The sequence below is a fragment of the Ruditapes philippinarum genome, unplaced genomic scaffold (assembly GCF_026571515.1).
Source record: "Ruditapes philippinarum isolate M1 unplaced genomic scaffold, ASM2657151v2 ctg4005_1_1_1_1, whole genome shotgun sequence".
Classification (NCBI taxonomy): domain Eukaryota; kingdom Metazoa; phylum Mollusca; class Bivalvia; order Venerida; family Veneridae; genus Ruditapes; species Ruditapes philippinarum.
The window spans coordinates 13,000-33,612 of NW_026860280.1; the positions used below are offsets into that span (position 1 = coordinate 13,000).

Below are 20,613 nucleotides of genomic sequence, written 5' to 3' on the forward strand. Positions count from 1 at the left end.
GATAAGAACTCTACATACCTGGTTACGACTGTTCATGCATGGTTACGACTCTACATACACTGTAACAACTCTATATATCTATATACTTGGTGACGACTCTACATGCATGGTGACGACTGTACATACATGATAAGAACACTACATACATGGTGACAACTCTACATGCATGGTGACGACTCTACATACATGATAAGAACTCTACATACATTGTAACGACCCTATATACTTGGTGACGTCTCAACATGCATGGTGGCGACTCTACATACATGGTAATGACTGAACATACATGGTAACGACTATACATACATGATGACGATTCTACATACTTTGTAACGACTCTTCATACAATTTGACGACTCTACATATAAAGTTACGCCCCTACATACATTCTGACTACTAAACAAACATGATAATGACTACATACATGGTGAGGTCTCCGCAAGGCTCAGAACTCATTATCATGATGAATTGGATGTTTGCAAAATACCTTATACACTTTCTTGTTCATATCTACTGAAGTATGTTTCTTTTCTTTTCATTTCATTCAAACAAACATAAACAATTTATCATGCATCAACTATTTGTTTATATTGAAACCTATGGTTAGAAGATTAAAAACATTTGCACGAGTAGACAGTGGCGTATACCTGCCGATACGCCAATACGCACAGGCGTATTTAATGAATAGACTTTCGAGAAATTAAAATTTGAAAAATATGACGCGAAAAAAAAAATGATGTAGATCTATCTATAGTTGCGTAGCTGCTTATTGATTTCATAGGTATGTTTACAATGTAACCTTTGTCAAATATGATCATACAATCCAAGGAGAGTAAAACACAATTAAGCACAAAAGAACATAAGGAGAAATTTTAGCGAGAAATTTTCTATTGTGTGTTTTTTTTCGAATACAATTAAACAATTTTTTAAGTAAGTTATGTTTGAGTTACCATAAAAATTAAATTTATATCACCCTATGCGGATTTTATTAAGGATTATCATTTTCAAAACTTAAAGAACAAAATGTTATAAGCTTATAAACCTCGCTAAACTTTATGTTTGTCTGTAACTTTTGTAGTACAAAGGAATAAGTGTCAGCCTTTTCATATTTAATCCTGTAGTTGTATGTCACTGTATAAGTCTGTCACATTCATTTCATCTTCATTTGAAATTGTGTAAAATAGTTTGGGTCCTACAAATCTGATCTTCGCAGCAAACAACATCCCACATCTATCATCACAAACCGAACTCAACGTTTATGTAACGAACATTTTTTACCAAATTTAAGCCCCTTAAATGGAAGTTTACAATATATATCACTATACAGAGCTATTAAGATATATTTCATTGACTATAGAAATGAATTCCATATTTCTGCAAACAATATGACATCTTTTATGTATTTTATAATAGTCTCATCTATATATACATTCAGAACAGAGATAAAATTACAATAAAAACAAAGAAAAGCCATATAAAATAATGTTTTTTCTTCTTTTTTTTCTCATTTGAACTTTTTACAAAACTAATATGTGTTTCCACAATCTTGCTTTAAATAAACCGTAATTTTCCTGTTCATTTGTAAATATTTGTATGCGATACAAAATCCTATATGTTATGTTTCTTTTTTCTAAGGTTTTAACTTGAATGTCTGCCAGACTAGTAAGGCATTAATTTTAACTGCGTATAATAACTAAAATATATTGGACGAATTTTAAAGAGTATAATTGAGGAAAAATTGTAAAAAAAACAATTATTTTCTAATATTAACAAAATGCACCTAAGTGATCGCGTATCAAGGAATTTCAGGTGTGGTTTTGATGATAAAGATTATTGTTACACTTAAACATTTAATCTGTTGTGTTTGTTTAAGGGGCATAAGCAATATTTTCCTTGTTCCTTGATTATATCTCACGTTAAGGTATTTTGAAATAAAAAAAAATGAAACAAAATATAGTGTTTTAAACATCTTGATTAGAATAGAAAGACCTGGCTTAGTTTTGTTTTTACTAATGGTAAATACATTTTATAGCAATATTTTCCTTGTTTATATCTCATGTCATCCTCTGTAACCCAGACGTTTTACCGTATACATGTATGAAATGTAGTAAATGTATATTCGGAATGTGTACCGTGGTTTCCGACGATGATCTCATGTCTATGTATATTGAAAAAGAAAAGAAAAAAAACGGAAAAAAGTTAACCATCTTCATTACAAATAGAGGTATCTGGCTATATTTGGTTTTCCTAATGGTAAATAACTTTTTTGAATTATTTAATAAAAGCAATCTTCACTTCAGGCTTGATGCAAATAGGACACTTTGCCCACGGGACTGTTATTGGCGTATACTCAAAATAAGCCAAGGTACGCCCTTGGTAGTGGTTTACTTTATTGCTTTGTGTCAATAAGGGGATAAACTTTGTTTAAATCTATCATCCAAAATAACCTTATTGATTTACATTGTACTTATCACGTCTCTTAAGGTGACAACAGACACTTTCCGTGGTACTCACATAAATGTCATTTAAACCAACTTATTTTAGTAATAATTGTTATTTATTTAATCTTTGTGCATTAAATGTCGTTGATCACATAAAAAATAACATATTTGAAAATAATGCCTTTGTAAATGATTGAATTTTAATAAAAACTCTAAAATTTTAAATCGTCATATCAAAGTTATTTTTTTATTTTTTTGTCATCAAATTTTTGGAAAATAAACATACTTATAATATCTGGGGAACCGTGTCTCAAATTTTTCTATCTTTTTCTCAAAAAAAATAATACGTAACGTCAAACATTTTATGCGACTTTTTTTCACCATAACATATTACGTAATTAAAGATAATTAAGTCGCTGATTGAGCAAACAAAATCCCTGACACAGTTCCCTCCGTAAATGAATTCCCTTTCATGTGCTTTAAACCGCATGTTAATTGCTTGATTATTAAAAAAGTTATGCCGATTCAAAGTTAGTCCGACCCGCATCAAACGAAGTGTCATAAAATCGGCTGTTCTCTCTCGGACCCCTACGTTTCACGCTAAATAATTGCATAATACACAAATATCACACCAGAGAGGGTCACAAGTTGCGGTAACATACTCTAACAACATTTTATGGCCCAGTAACATCTGACCAATTAAAAAGTTGCTGATTAATATCAATTTATAACAGAAATATCTTCAAATCTTAACGTGATTTACCTTCCGTCTGATATCGGTCGCACATGTCACATGACTTTCGGTAAAATTTGAGGCACTCGATGGGGGAAATGGCAACGTAGCGGGGTATTTTAATTGTTTCACTTTTGAAGTTATTATTATTATTATTATTATCATCGGCATTATTATTATATTACACCAGTGTCACTCTGTCTGTGTATTCGTGTATGAAATTCCGTTAAAATATAAATTTAAATAACAAAAAACTGAGCTTGTGACGGTCTTTTAAAGTCCACCGGTTAGAACGGATTATTATATATTTTTTCCTCCAAATTGATATAAATGCTTAACATATTTTAATAGAAATAAAGGTATCACTCGATCATTATGATCTGACCTTCTTTGACTTCTATGATCATGAAAATCATCTATGCACGGCATAGAGATCCAGTTTCTACTGGGATATACACTAAATTCCATAATTTGTTCAAGGTTTATTAGTACTGTGTTCGATTTACTGGGAACAATTTATTCAAAGCATTCACTGATAATATACTCGTATTTTATTATCTTTTTTTATTGATTCATAGAGAAATAATCATCCTTAGACAACCTAAAAATGGTTTAGAAATTTTCAGGGACATCTTAAATTACCACAAGTCATATAGGCGTTCACATAAAAAATGTTGTCTGTTTTGTTGTTGTTTTACTTGACATTGTTAGAAAAACGAGGGTTGAATGTTAAGCAAGCCCTTGAATACGTAACAAAAGTCCATAAACTCAAATGTTATATTTCTATCAGATTAACGGGACAGACAAATTATTTTCACACATTATGGATATTTTAGCATCAACCACGTGGTCGTGCGATTTGCCGCTAATATATTTATGTTTCATACATTATGTTACGTACATTGGCCGACAATTTCTTATTTTTATAAAAAAAAAGGCTAAATAAAAGGTAGACGATATTCATTAAAGATGTACAATATTTGTACGATACATGAATTACGGGTAGTATGGACCAGTATGGACCGGTAATTCACGCATATATGGAACTACCGATTTCCCTCATTGATGCCTCAACAGGGGCGGAGCGTTATCGATAATTGACAGGTTACGCGAATAGCAGATAAAAATGGTACAGGTACCGTTTTAAAACGTTTAAAAACACATTTTTTGGAATAACTACGTCCAAAATTAAATCACGAATGTGTTCAGAAAAGGTTAATAAATCTACTAAGCAAAAAATCTCATTTTAGGTATTTTCAGTGATAATTGACTCCGTTGTCACCTTAACGACACATTATGCCTCAGAAACAAACAAATTTCCACTGCTTTAGAAAGGGCTAACGTGAATTTCATAATGTTTTAATAATGGTTCAAGAGAATGTTAGATGTTTAATTAGAAGGCAGTAGCGATACTGTTTATGTAAAATGATTTGTCACGAAAGAAGTAAAATGTAAACAAAGTAGTATTTACACTTCAATACAAAATGCTATTGCACTATAACTATATACCTATTGTCAAAAAGCAACTGTTACGGATGAAAAATGTTTTCGAAATGTTAAGAAAAGGAATTCAGTGATCATTTTTTAAACCCATCGTAAATAAATTCTTAAGCATCTACATTTATGGATGTTTTCTACAATTAATGTACATTTTTTTAAGCGACACTCAACAGAAAATACGGGATTGAAACTCCTTGTAATATATCTTTATGACACAAAAATGAAACTAAAAACTTTATCCTGCTACTGTCTATATAGATATAAAGCCTTGCCGGATAAACGTATCTTATTTTAAAAAACATGATAAAAAGCAGGATAAATCAAATACATGGTTGATGTCGAGATGGAGAACGTTTATCCGGTCCGCTGCGAAAGTGAATCGTGGCCCGCTATGTACAGCTCGGCAAGATACACTTTCTCGCTCACCGGATGAACCTTAATTCTCCAACCCGACATCAACCATGTACTTTCTATATCTTTATATGAGGTTGTATAATCCGGAGCCAAGTCTCTCATGCGTGTTTGATCCTATGAAACCTGACACAAGATAAGCAAAAGTGATGACTTAGTCCACACGAAAAATTAGGAAAGACCGAAGAGGACATTTCAACTTCACGAATTCCCGATTTCATCTTCGTGAATTCATAATTTCACATTCGCGAATTTTCAATTTGAAAAGTGTATTAATGAAGTTGATGATGTGAATTCATTAAATTGAAATTGCGCGTTTCTGAAGCTGAAAACGTGAATTCGTGGAGCTGAAATCTCGTGAATTCAGTATCTTAAAAACGTAAATTCACAAAGTTAAACAAGAAAATCAATTATCAAGCTTCATGTGAAGCTTGCTCTTGATAATATCTTATCATCTTATCTACAAAAAAGCATAGATCATCTCCCCAACATAAAAATAATAAAAAAAAATGTTTGAAACTAGAGAGCATGAAAAAAATCAAAAAAATTTAACGATTGTGTATCGTATGTAAAATGTCAATTAGAAATGTGTACTCTATACACTTATTTTTAGACATATGTTAGGCGCCAATGCTGTAGAAAGAGATGTAATATTTATCAATTGCAGTAACCAGGCGACAGCCTCTTTAAGAAGGAAACTGCAAAACATCCTGCTTTGAAATACTAAAAGTAGGAAATAATCTGATGAAGAGCTGTTATTGTTTGTATGCACTTTAAAGATAGCAACATTTTGTAGACTTGAGAGCATGTCAGGTAGTATGAATCGTTGTGGTTTTACACGTTTCATGCCTTTAATAGTTTGCAAACGTGATTTTATACATGTAAGAAAATGTGTTAACTACTTGAATATGACTAGAAATGCGCGTAATTAAGGGAGGTAAATCTGCAGTGCATATTTTCAATAGACCGCTGTGATAAGGTGGGATGAGTTGCCCTCCTTACAAGTTAAAAACAGTCTTACACTTTTATTAATAATTTTGGTTATTCATGTTTGCTATCTATAGATTATATTCTATGATAAATAAATAAAACAATAAAAGACGGTAGGGAAAGAGGGAAGGAAGGACAGACGGACGGACGGACGGAAGGAATGAAGAAAAGAAGGGCGGGCGGGCTTGCGAACGAACGAACGAACAAACAAACACACTTGATGACGAGATACAATTTTAAACGCTTTGCAATTTTCATACCGGTACATAGTTTGTTTACATCATCTTCTATAAAAAAAAGCTGCTAATGTTTGTTTTGAACTCAAGACCTATAGAACTTGGATGCAATGATGAAGATCAATTTGAAAAGGCAGGAAAATGACAAACAAATATGCATTTACAAATCATCACTTTTAAAAATGTGGCAGGCATTTCATTTTCCTAGAAAAATTAAAAAATATTGTACAAATAAAAAAATGGTCAGATTTTGGACTATTTCTTATTATGTTAGTCTATAGGAAAATCAAAAACGATAGTTAGACCTGGAGTTACGGCAAAATTCGGAGTGGTACTGTTATAATCAACAATATTAAAGTACAGGTGTAAAAGTAAAAGCCAAAATAACTTTACACATTGCCATAATTATTTCAAATTATTCTTTTCATAGTTTCACAAAAATTAATAAATAACCGACTTCTCCCAAGGAAATTCTATAAAAAAAAACACCACGAACCCTAAAAAAAAGAAGATAACAAACGAATTTTAATACTTTTTGGCTAAGACTAATTGTTTAATGCAAACACTGACCGTCATGTTTAACCATGTTGTTTAAAACCGAACTTTAGGCTATATTATGGGTATAAATACCTTAAAACTATTACAAATAAATACACGTTTAAATAAATATTAAATACGGTAACATATACACTGGGGTAAAATGTTTTATCCAAGATATAATATGCAATAGTGCTACGGAATATAATATATACTGCTAAACATATGACGATTGTCTAACTTTGGAAACATTGGATATTAAATTTCATTGGTAAGAATAATTATTGGCAAATGAAATCAATACGTTACTGAATTTTAATAATATTCAATAAACACCAATAATTGAAAGTTAAAACGTTTTAGGTATCTACTGTTTATTAAAAATTTTGCTTTGTAGATGTACTATTATCGTATTGTATACCGTTTAAAAGTTAAAGGCATCCTTCAAGCCAATCTATAAGAAAAGGCACACACCACAAAGGACATGCTGTCAAAATGAAACCGACCAGTCAGCCGTCGTCGGCGTCGGTCTGTTCAATGTTTGGGGCTGACTAGAAGATTTCTAGATTTGGGGGAGGACCCTAGATAATGTAGATATAACTTTTGGTTCAACCCCTTTGTATGTACATTGTTTTTATGGTTAAGATAATGATGTTAGATTGTGTACAATGACATATCATTTAACTGAAGATTTCTACATTTATAATGATATATACGTCCGAAGTGTTCATTATAATTTTTATCACACTTCTCTACAACAAAAGACGGGAAAAGAATTTTATTGCTTAATCATATGAAAAAATAATGAAGTAAAATGCGCTAAAAATTTGAAAGGTCAGGTATTCTTAGTCTTATAATGCGTTTATTGTAGCAGTTATACATTTGTACACCACTAAAATTTAGCTGTCCAATACAAGAATATTAAAGTGCCCACTTAAGTGGTCATTATACTTTCTATCAGGCTGCTGAAGTCATTTTGAACATAAATAGAGGTTTAATGCACAGTGTTTCGTGTATTAACCTATACTAGAAGCACGAACATGCACTTAAAGCCCGAACACGTGGTCAAGAGAAAAGTCAGTGCATGTTTTCTTCCCGTTAACGTATACCAGTATACCGTTGTGCGCATTTTTATGCAAGAATGTTGACGCATTCATGTTTACTTAGTTATACATGTAATACCAAAATATATCTAATATTGCTGTCTCAAGGAACAACATTATTAAAAAGCTAAGACTACATGTATATTCTTTCTGAAACTTTGTAACTGGTTTGATACATTTTGTCCGCAGAAGAATTGAAGTAATTAAAGTGACATTAAGCTCATTTTTCACTGTCACGTTGACTTGAATTAGCATGTTTTTGAAAAGCTTGTTTTAATGGTGATTGACCTATAATTGATATTGAAAAATGTTGTTGATACAGTATAAAATAACGACATATTTTATAAAAAGACTGCCTTCCTTTTCCGAACAGAACGTTACCGATACATTCTGAATCACATTTATAGAAATTTCAGTTGGTCACGTGGTGTATTGATTACTTTTTCATAGTAAAATTTATAATTGAACAGAATGTACTATATGGTCTATAGAGGAAACAAGTAACATTTTGATTAAAGTTAAAAAATGTTAAACATGTTCTATTCTGTTGTATTAAATTAATTACTTAAAACGACTGTGACAAAACTAGGTAATTACTGGAAATATGCACGTGCGTCAACGCTCGTCCTTGCAAATACTTCCTTGTATTTCAATGTAGAGCTGTCATTGATTAATTGCAAAGCATATTGACAATATATCAATATCGGATTACAAAATATCAACACTACACCAATATATCGATAATTAATATATTAATTTTATTCACTTGAAATGATTTCAGTATAATACATGTTCTTTTCATATGTGTCTTTTTTATAAATAATAAGGCCATATTGCATGATGTTTCCTACCAGTTTTGTCATCACTTCTTTGAAGTTTGTGCAATACCTAATGATTGCATCTTTTTTTACAAAGACATCTACTTCTGTGTATGTGTTATGAAAATTGTCGTATCTTTTAGAAATTTAAGTAATTAGTCAAAATTATCAATTTTTCAAATGTGTATTGATTATTAATCGACCGAAAAATATCAATGATGCATCGATATTCTTTGTATGGAGGACAGCTCTATTTCAATATTAAACAATGACGACCAACCTGGTGTATATACATGTACATACACACCTGTTTAGAAAATGACACAATAGAAAGTAAGAAAAGTAAAAAAAAGCTTTATTTTTATTTGATTAATATTCGAAAAGGTGAAATATTGTGCAAATTGCGAGTCAGTTTTTTTTTTCATTGGAATTGATTTTTTTCCCATTTCTCTTGACAGATATCTCTCATTTATCATTTTATCTCGCATTTTCAATTCATATATCTTAGTCCTAATGTTTATTTAGGGTGTTAGTAAACTGTGACATTTATTCATTCATTCAGGGTTCAAAGATGCAGAGCAACGATACTGTCAAGTTCAATAACTCATTGAGTCGAACAAAGTGGGAGATTTTAGAAATGCTAACGCCTATAGTACAAAACTTCAACCTGCGAATATTTGACTACTTGACTCAAGCTATATTCCTGACAGGCTTGACAGGGATCGCGAGTGTAGGAATAATATTTGCGAAACAATATCTGTATAGTAACTATAGTGACAATGCTATTTTGTGCTTACGATTATTTGGATTCTTTATTGTTTTTCAATTAACTGTGAATTGGTTGTGTAGAAAATACGTTGATACAAGTTATAAGCCGTCACGTGGCGGTATTATTCCGGACGGGATATCAATTGGACAGAAAATATGCCACACTGTTAACAATAACCCAAATGACAGCACCATGCGATCTCGAAAAGACGCAACGTCTCTCAACATGGAAGTTAATGACTCACAAGACACCTTCATGTATGTCGCCACTAAAGTACCCAGAACCCACACGGAGCCGACCGAGAGGACTCAATACCCATATTTCTCGTGGGCCCCGTGTTTACAGTGTAACAGACCCCGCCCACCAAGATGTCATCATTGTCCAATATGTGACAAGTGTGTAATGAAGCGAGACCACCAGGGGTGTGTATTGGGGGTAGAAATCTCAGACATTTTACTGTGTTCGTATTTTTGGCTCTCATGGGTCCTTTATTTGCAAGCGTACACTCTCTGCCATTTTATTACTACGATATTCTTCCATACACCAGTTACTTCGACTTGATTTGCCCAATAGCAGTTACTCGTGCAGTATTCGGATACATTGATTGGATATATGCATGTTGCATAGTGCTCGGATGGCTACTGTTACTATTTTTACTGATTGCAAACACATCTCTAAAAATAATAGTTGCCGGTATAAGCACAGGTAAAACTTCTTTCGAAATTGATTTCGACATTTATATTACTGATACGAGGGGCAAAATAGATAAATTAATGTCAGTGTTTGCACCCCATTGGAAACTTAACTTTTTCTTTCCTCTTCATTTCATATATGAACCAGTGGATGATACTGTAAGGTGGCCAACAATAAAAGCCTGATCTTAATATTATAATAAAACTTCAGGTTGGGTGATCACTTGATACATGTTTTCTGTAACATTGTGGCACCGCAAATGGCCGCACTCGAAGGTATTTGCTAATTTCTCGTAACATATTTTAATATTTGAATAATAAACATATACATTGTTCTAGACAAATATTTGCCAATGCCAATTTCACATTCTTTAATGTAGATATTGCACTTTTCCCGACATATTTGAAGAAATTGTGACACAATGTAACCACATAATTTCAAAAAAAAAAATAATTACGTATACTGCAAAGGAACATGTCTTCAAGTAAAGCGGTAAATGGTCTACAATGGAAAGTTTGAATTGGCAAACACGTTCCTTGGACATGGCATTTTTTCTTTATTCAAATAATGAAATCTATAATGAAAAATTAGCGGGGAAAAAAAAACTTTTAAGTCTTGGGTGTGCGGCTATAAGAGGTGACCGAAAGTTATCGTAAACTAAAATCACGTGATCAACCACCCTGTGACTTGACGTAAAGAATTATTTTGAAGTACAAATGTATATTTTGATGTACATTGATCGAATTATAGAATACATTGTAAGAAAGCTATAAGAACTAATTCATATAATCATTATGTTATATTTACTTTACGGTTTGTCGAATGCTAAATAAATTAGAAAATATAAACAACCATCACTGTTATATTTTTCTGTATCTCTTAGGCACCTGGAAAGGGAAATAATCGAAACTTGTATAGAATTTTATACCGTAATAGAGTTATCAATTCTAGGTGTATGCTGATTTATCTTTTAAATTAATCTAAATAGTAGTGGGCGTCAGTGGTTCGAGTTTCGGCAGTGACTTTGGATTCTGTCATATGAACTAGCTAGTTTACGGAACGTGTTTGGTTCTGCTCAGGTGCCGCCCATTCCTGCCTTGAATAATGCATAGAAGGGCACTTGAGGTCTTCTCCCCTAACCAATGCTAGAATGTCGGCATACACTGTGTTGTTGCGACGTAAAAGCCAATCATTACAAAAAAGAAGATAAAATAAATAAAATCCGTAGACATAAAACTTGAATATATACTTGTTGTTACCTTAAATCCCAAAGTAAAAATGGACATGTAAATACGGATTTTGTTAATAAAAGTGATACGGATAAAGCTTTCTCAGTTGATTATGAAAAATCTGCTAACGTTACATATTGAAAGTGTTTGTCACATAGACTCACCACGATATGTTAACGCAGATATAGTAAACTACAGGAATTACAGTAGAATTATGTCAAACATAATTTAGAAAGTTATTAAGTTTGAAGCTGTGGTGAAAGTTGCCTTTTTGGCCGTGATTTAGTTTGTAGAATCAGTCACGAAAAGTGACCTAAGTGTTAAAGGTGTCTGCTTGTCAACCTAGGCATCATTGGTTCGAGCCTAACTCGGTTCATACGGGTGACCAACTTTATATGGTTCAACGAAATGTTCATCTGTTAAAATGATGTGCTTGTTTCCGGTAAAATAATAGTTGAAATGAATAAAAAAATAAAATATGGAAATAAAATAAAATTGAAAAAAAGAGAAAAAAGAAGAAAAAAGAGAAAAGAAGAAAAAAGACTGTTCAATTTCTTGAAAATCTTCTTCATTGGCGTCCATATGTTGGAGCTTAACCAACATATGTTTAACCGGAAAATGACAGATCATTCTAACCGATGCACATTTCGGTGAACTATATGAAGATGTTTCCCTATGATTACTTGAAACTCATTTTAATATGTATCATAAATTTCTAGACCTGGGATCCGTTTTCTGAATTGAGACTAGCTCTCCTTGATCTGGTGTATAGTAGTATACCTCAATGAAGAATGCATTGAATGAATTGCTCAAGTCATTGGTGTGTCTCATACATTTTCAAGACATTGAAATTAAACATATTTATTACATGCTTTTCGATGGTTTATAGAAATATATCAGTGATATAAAACGGGTAATTTCACTGTTTGAAACAGTGAAATTACCACTTTGATAATTTCACTGTTTTGAATTTAAGCCCCTTACGTTGTTTCAGTGAAATAGCAGCGTGCACAGTACTGGGTACCAACTTAATGACGTGACGTCGTAAATGACGTCACGTTGCATTATTATTTGGCGCGCTTTTCATTAATTATTAGATTTATTGTCTTTTTAAAACGTTTCTTTGCATGTAATAAAAAGAAAATTTGTTTAGTTTAGTGTAAGATTGAAATATATTTCACCTTGTGAACACCAAAAGTTCATATCTCACTCGTGGCTGCGCCACTCGTGAAATATACCTTTTGGTGCTCACTCGGTGAAATATATTCCGATCTTACACTGAACTAAACAAATATCCTCTATTTATCTCCCTTTCATCGATGCCATTCTCAAATTATCTTGACACTGGAACTGCTATTACGTCGCTTTAACTGCTGTTTTTTTTAATATAAGTCATTCGAGTGGGGACAACAGTCACATTGCTTTGGTCAAGTAAACTAAGAAAACAAATGCTCTGTTTATTTTTTTTATTCCTCCATGGAATGAAAAGCATTACAAGAATACATAAATATCAAACATATATACAATAATGTACAAATTTACGACACTACTGTAACAATAGTATGCCAAACAAACTAGTTAAATATAAATAACACCGTCCTAATTTTTTGAAACTACAAAAAAATTCTGTCGACAATTTAATACCGTAAATGTCTATTTGCTTTTCCAAACAACAGTACCGTACTTAGAGACATTTAGGTATTAAATTTGTACATTCTTGAAATATATTTTGTACCGCATTTTGTATTTTTCCCATTTCAAACATTAACACAATAGATGAACGTGTCTCACGGATCAGTTTACTTGATAATGGATCAGCTTGTACAAAGTGTATGATATACATTTATAAACAGTAAATGTTATTTTAATCACCTTATGGCCGTTTCTTGTAAGATTTGTTACAAAGAATGTCTAAGTAATTTAATATACATAAATATTGTAGGTAAACAGAATAAATTGTTTCTCAGCGTTTATTATTGGTTTGACGATGATCTGAATCATACTTGCTCGCTTTCATTATATGTATTCTGTAATCATTGTAATCTCAATATAAAATAGTTTTACAAACCAGGGGTCACTTGATTTAAATAAACTTATATTGGTATACAACTAGATTCGAACCAGTCTATAAAAATAATATTTTGAAAATTGAACAAAATAAAGCTTTTTTATCAAACATTTCAAAATTTATAAAGGGTAAATTTCTTATAAAAATCTCAACTTTAAAGCCTTATCGAATAAAGTACACACTGTTTCTAAGAATGAACAGATTCTTCAAAAATAGCTGATAACCTGTGTTTATCATTTAAAACTTGGATACGAACTTTTAAATATCAAGCGAGAAAGAAGTCGGACCGCTTTTTGCTACACAAATTCTAAAAAATACATGCATGCATAATATTACGTATAAGTTAATAAACTTCTTGTTCTAAATGACCACTGAATGACGTTTGTGATTCTACACGGGTGGATATACCACTGCTGCAACTATCTAACATCACCACATCTCCAACCTTCAATTTTAAATACACCGACGTCGAAACTCCGTAATTTCCGTAGTCTGCACCGCTCTGTGGATTTGTGTAAGCTGTCACTTTACTTGATCCGTTCAGCTTAATGGAACATCCGGCATAGTCAACACTAGATGACCGTTTTTTAATGATGTGTAAGGAAAAGTAGTAGAGCCCGCTAACAGGACATGTAAACTTGCCAGTCGATGTATCAAACCCGTTCCCTTCGTTTGTAATGACCTTTGCAAATGACAAAGAGTATGATGTAGCACCCGCCTTAGGTGAGGTCACCGTGAATGCCACAACATTTCCTAAAATACAACAGAATAGGAAGATTTAAAAACTGATACAATGAAACAATTTGGAGAGCGATTTCTTAAAACACAAATCATTTATAAATATAGATAAATAATAATGTTTAAGAAATGACAAACTACATATTATAGTTAGCGCTTTCAATGCATGCTTAGCATATGTTCAGACGAAACTTTAATAAACAATAATAGTAAGACATTAAAAATTTAACAAAGTATGAATTGTATTTGAATACATGTGATATATATAATTATATAATTATTTGTGCCAACTGTAAGTAATTTTATATTGGCTAAACAAAAAAACAAAAAGTGAATTATGTAAACGTATGACTTCACATAAGCAGCAAACAAACACAGAAGAACACAGAATGTTGCAAGTCAAGAAACATTTACATACATATTTAGGCAACAAACTTAGCATTTTCCCACTTTTTAAAACTGTATAATTAACATATGAACTTTATTTACTCCCAATGATAATTTTCAATAATTCACTGCCAGTTTTTACTGATAATGCTAAATTCTTAGAATTATATTTACGGTATGATTTTCCAAAACTGTGTTTGCCGTTATCATTTAACGTTTCCGCTTAATTTCTTGACGTTACTTTATTTGTTTTATGTTTATAATTGTTTATTAAAGTTTAAGTTTAAAAGCAGACGTAAAGTTTATACACCAGGAGGCAGTCTGCAGTTTCAGTTGGCTAGTTTCGAATTTGAAAGGGCAAATGTACAAAATAAGACACCGTTTTACAATTGAAGATGGTTGCTTTGAGTGGTGTAAAGAGCCTATTGAATTCGAATATATGATTCATGGAGCTAGCTCGAAAATCAGCTCTTCAATAAAACACTTAAAATTATGTAAAAAGGAGCTCTAGGACACCGTATTTTCATGCTGATTATCAGATGGATAGCATGGAAAGAAAGGATTGGTGCAGGATATAATATATACATAGGCCTTAATGATTCTGTAGGACTTCAGTGACAGAAGATTTTGGCTGTTTGTATTGTTGTCGCTACAAAAACAACAGTCAAAAAGAAAATTAGATGTTGGGCGTGTATAAATTATTGGTTTTAGTATAATATTGGAGATGGCCCTTCAGTATTGTGTATATGACAAACATCATAAACTATGTATTAACACTTGTTATCTTTATGTTGATATCCCACACAGCCTTATTCAAATTAAAACGAAGCAGGTCGAATATGTTGGGTCACCAAAGTAAAACATGTACTGTTTAAGTATGGTTTCGTTTTTTTCTGGATACCTCAGGAAATTGGTCTAAAAATGCATGATAAAGTAACGAATTCTTGTCGATGTTTTCACTATGGTAAATTGGAATCACATATAAATGTTGAAGATACCTTTAAATAGAAATACCTTTTAAACATTAAAAGCGTTTTGTAATTGTCGCTATTCCAACAATAAATAAGGCCTAAAATAGGCAAACACAAAAGAATCGAAAAAAGAAGAAAATTTGTGCACAACTTGCCATGATAATATACAGTGAGTTCCATCTTTCCTTTATAATTATGTCAAATATACAATCATATTTGCAATTATTATTAATTCAGTTGATAAATTCAAATTGACGGAAAAAAAATGCATGATTTTATGTATTTATAATTACACGTGATAAATATTGATAAGTACACGTGATATAACAACATTAAGGGAACCATATTGAAAATTGGTGCATGTACGAGTCGCAGTCCACGAACTTTTTGAACAGCCCTCGTATATAGGGCCGGACGCCTTATAACACTAAAGTTCCCTTTTTAATATTGAATCTTGTTAAAAATGCATTTATTTCCCATGTTTGATTACAGACTATAGACAGATTTTCACGTTTAAATGCTGGATATTGCTTTAGCCGTTGCTAGGGGGGGGGGGGGGGGGCATGGACTGTAACTTGCATTTCTCAGTGCCGTTTATTTACAGACTCAATCAAACCGAGCCAGCACCATTTTTAATTTGGTCATTAAGTGCGTTCTTTAGAGATTCTGTTTTTCTCTATTGTATTATGCTGATCCTCCGAGAAGCTTGGAAACATGTTTACTGTCCCCTCGTGTGTAACATACAGGGACATATAAGGAGTGTTATTTATTTACAATTCTACCTTTCAGTGGCAATTAAAGGCAATTTTAATAACTTACATACAAAAAGAAAATATTACATAATATTAGCTCGTAAAATAAATTCATGCGTTTCATCCAAGTTTAAACAATAATCTTCTTCAGAATATTGTTGACATTGATGTATCTATTATTAAAAAATCTTTTTTTCAGCATTTGCTTTTGTAGGATTTGTAAGCTAGACAATTTAATATATTAAGACAATATCACTTATTTACAAGAATAATGTGATATGAATTTCTGTAATATTTGATGTGAAACTGACCTTTCATTTTCTCATCTATCCGTTTATGAACGTTTTCAAGCTCCATCTTAGAATTCGCCACACTTTCGAGCATTTCTGACGTAACAATTTTCTGCCGTTCAACTTCTTCCGCATTCTCTTGTTTGTATTTCTCTAACTCTGCGGCAAACAACTTAGAACGTTCTTCTTTCTCTTTTTCTTCTCGCGCCTTTAATCCGTTTATAAAATCCTCGAATTTCTGTACTTTGTCTTCAAATCTTAACTGTTTCATTAACATTTTCTCGTCGTAGTCAAACCTCGAAAAACATTTCGGTTCTCCAGCTTCTCCGTTGACGACGGAAATACACAGTATCACGACGGAATAATATTTCAACAACATATTATTTTGTAAAACCCGTGGGCAGATATTTGCATGCACTAAGTTGTTCAAGAGTAATATCACATCAAGTGACTTAAACTCTTATAATTGCTGGTGATATAGTAACAAAAATCTAACGAGGACAAACTACTTTTCTCTTTAGATTGTTATGGGTTGTTCATGATGTTCAGGAGACATTAAACAGATTTCAACGGTTTTGAGCAATTAACACTTTTAAAACCTCACAAATAATTTGTAACATAAAGGATATCTGTTTGTTTTGCATATAAGATTGAAATATATTTCACTGAGTGACCACCAGATGCAATATTTTCACGAGTGGCTATGCCACTCGTGAAAATATCATAGCTGGTGTTCACGAATGAAATATATTTCAATCTTATATGTAAAACAAAAAAAAATTCTTTTTATTTCATGCTTTTAAAGTGATTTTAAATATATTTAACTGATTTTGCCGCGTAACGTCGTGCATTCTCCTTGTTGACGTCATCACATCATGACGTCACATCATCAATTTTGAAAAATAGTTCTGTTAAAAGTTCTCTTATTTTGTTACATTTTTAACAAGATGTTGATGACAACCACTTTCTTTTCTAAAAGAAGCAAAATTTACGTATGACGGCATTAAATGTTGCCTGTTATTCCATTTAGTTATGATATTCTTTTCATCCGCATTCAGATATAGTCCGGCTACAGTGAAAATTATACTTTATAAATTTCACTAGTAGTTTATCAGATTAAATCATCTGATATATTATAGTAAAACACTGGAAAGCATGAAATTAGATAATGCTTCATGTGAGTGGCAGCTTGGTTAAGGGGTTAACACGTCGGTCTAGAAACATGATAGTTAAGAGACATTGAAAAAAAATTCAAAGGCGTTTAGCAAACGTTACTCTTTAAACCTCACATATAAATTTTTATTACATGCTTTTCGGTAGTTTACAGTATAGAAATATATCAGTAAAATAAAAAAACTGTAATTTTCGCTGTTTGAAACAGAGAAATTATCAATTTGATAATTTCCACTGTTTTGAATTTAAGTCCGTTACGTTGTTTCAGTGAAATACCAGCGTGCACAGAACTGGAAACCAACTTACTAATGTGATGTCGTAAATGACGTCACGTTGTATTATTATTTGGCGCACTTTTCATTTAGCATAAGGTTAAACGTCTTTTTTTAACGTTATTTTGCATACAATAAAAAAATTGTTTTGTTTACAGTAAGATCAAAATATATTTAACCTTGTGAACACCAAAAGTTCATATTTCACTCGTGGCTGCGTTGATACTCGGTGAAGTATATTCCGATCTTACACTGAACTAAACAAATATCCTTTATGTAACTATACGGTTCATGTGAGTGGCGGCATGGCCGAGCGGTTAACGCGTCGGATTCAAATCCCGTCAGGGTCAAGACACTTTACACTCATTGCGTAGTTCAGGTTGGTTCCAGGAAAGGATTCGAGTGTTTATATAACCTTATAGATTTCAACACAATAAAATAAATTGGCATCATCTAACCATACGCTTGAAATTAACACTTTCTATATTTGACGCACAAACGCACACACACGCACCAACGCTTACACACACACACACCCACGCACGCACACGCGCACGCACACACACACACACACACACACACACACACACACGCACGCACACGCACACACACATGGGGTGCCATTTCAAAAAGATAATTATTCTATCGTTGTTTCAGTCTTGAATCAAAGTTTTTAAGAAAGTTTCATTTGAATGTACACCACCCTGTGCGGTTTCTATCGAGGATGACTATAACTATATGATAAAAACCTTTTTTGTCAGTTTCTCTTTTTTTCAGATTTAATAATGCTTTGTCAAAACTCAAATTATGTTAAGAAAATATCCAATTGATTGCAAACATCTTTCCGGCAGAATGAAACTAAACATTTTTTTTTTATTTTTGTACATTTATATGCAAAAGTATGTCTTGTCTGCGACTTGGTGTTTGTTGCACAATAAAAGAGAGTTGACCATATGGAATTCATCGGTACCATTCATTCATGAATCTTGTATTTATTTCAAATTGCGTAGAATAATTTGGACCCCACGAATCAGAGTTTTGTAGCGAACATTTATTATAAACCATACTCAGTTTTTGTGTACTTGACTGTAAAAAAGAATATTTACAAAATACATCACTATAGAAAGTTATTTCTACTGTCTTATTTTATTCAGTACAGAACAAAAATGCAAATTTCTGCAAATAATGTCATATATTCTTCATTCTAACACTATCGGAATTTTTTCTATATAGACAAAGAAGGCCGGAAGCGTGCATTATTCTACAACAATGCACTCGCCGTTCTTATTATCTCCCTGTGTATTTTCACATTGAAGGCGCCATTTTGTTTAAAAAATCTGATAAATTAAAACAATTTTTTTCGAATTTTGTTGTGAAAACTATCTAGAATGAAAGAAAATGGTCTAACTAAGAAAATTAATCCGAACACCAATATCTTTAATTCAGTCGTTAACGCTGTACATACGTTTAAAGTGTTGTTTACGTGACGTCACAATGTAGCGCCAAAACAGCACGTGCAAAACAATCAAATCAATTCGCTATTTAATGTCGCAAACGAGTTTAGTTTTACATTTATTTCACTTTTAATAATTTGTATTTCGCTTGGAAAATTATAAACTGAAATAAATAAACAAACAAAGTTGTATCAACGTTTTCAAAATTCGTTATTTTCAAAATGTTTCTACAAACGGTAGATTTAACAGTTTTTTTTCAACCCACTGGAACGGCCTCTAAAGAACGTTTCTATTGGAAACTCTGAGGCGAAAACAAATTCAACCACCAAACATAAAGTCCAACGTTATAATAAAAATTATATTTTTTCTTGACGTATTAGAATGGAAATAGATATCAATTCTTCGTGCATTATTGTATAATAATGCACGTTTTTCGTTCAAATGCTTTGTAATTAATCACTCAGGCCTATCGGCCTTCGTGATTATATTACTACGCATTTGAACTCAAACCGTGCATTATTCTACAACAATGCACTCAGAATTGATATCTATTTCCTAAATATATGCAGGTTCATTGATATATATATATATTTAACATGAAAATACAACGAAAACAATATATAGCATAATAAGACACGTAGTATCCCAATTGATTTATTTTCAAACGAGTTTGCAAGTCTTTATAAACTAGCAACATGTTTTATGTGCGTTATAAGCGGTTTAAGACAACAATTATTTTCTTTAACATAATTAAAATATTTTAAAAGACCTAAATGATATCGCAATACTACATTTTAGCTGTGAATACGATAACTTATTGTTACACTAAAATATTTAAGCTGTTGTGTTTGTATAATCGTCATACAGATCACTTTAACGAATATTTTCCTTGATTACATCTCAAGTCATGTTAAATTATGACAAAACAAAACAAAATAACAAAGACAAAACACTTGTTAAAAAAAATAATAATGCTCATCTTGATTACAAAAGAGACACCTGAATATGTTTTGTTTTTCTAATTAATAAGTCACTTTTTAAATATTTA

The 20,613-nt window shown here is 32.0% G+C and overlaps 1 protein-coding gene across 2 annotated transcripts in view; it reads right to left on the reverse strand.

The window, feature by feature from the left end:
• Window positions 1-12,911: 12,911 nt before the first annotated feature.
• LOC132759516 (uncharacterized) overlaps window positions 12,912-20,613 on the reverse strand; it is a 60,065-nt gene continuing 52,363 nt past the window's right edge. Inside the window, exons 1-2 of one of the 2 annotated variants that reach the window (XM_060751305.1) lie at window positions 16,688-17,170; window positions 12,912-14,281 (exon numbers count right to left, since the gene is read on the reverse strand). In XM_060751305.1, the coding sequence (XP_060607288.1) occupies window positions 13,872-14,281; window positions 16,688-17,045 (768 nt within the window). In that variant the 5' untranslated portion in view covers window positions 17,046-17,170 and the 3' untranslated portion in view covers window positions 12,912-13,871. Of the gene's footprint in view, window positions 14,282-16,687; window positions 17,171-20,613 lie in introns of those variants that run through there. The other variant, XM_060751306.1, reaches the window with a different exon arrangement.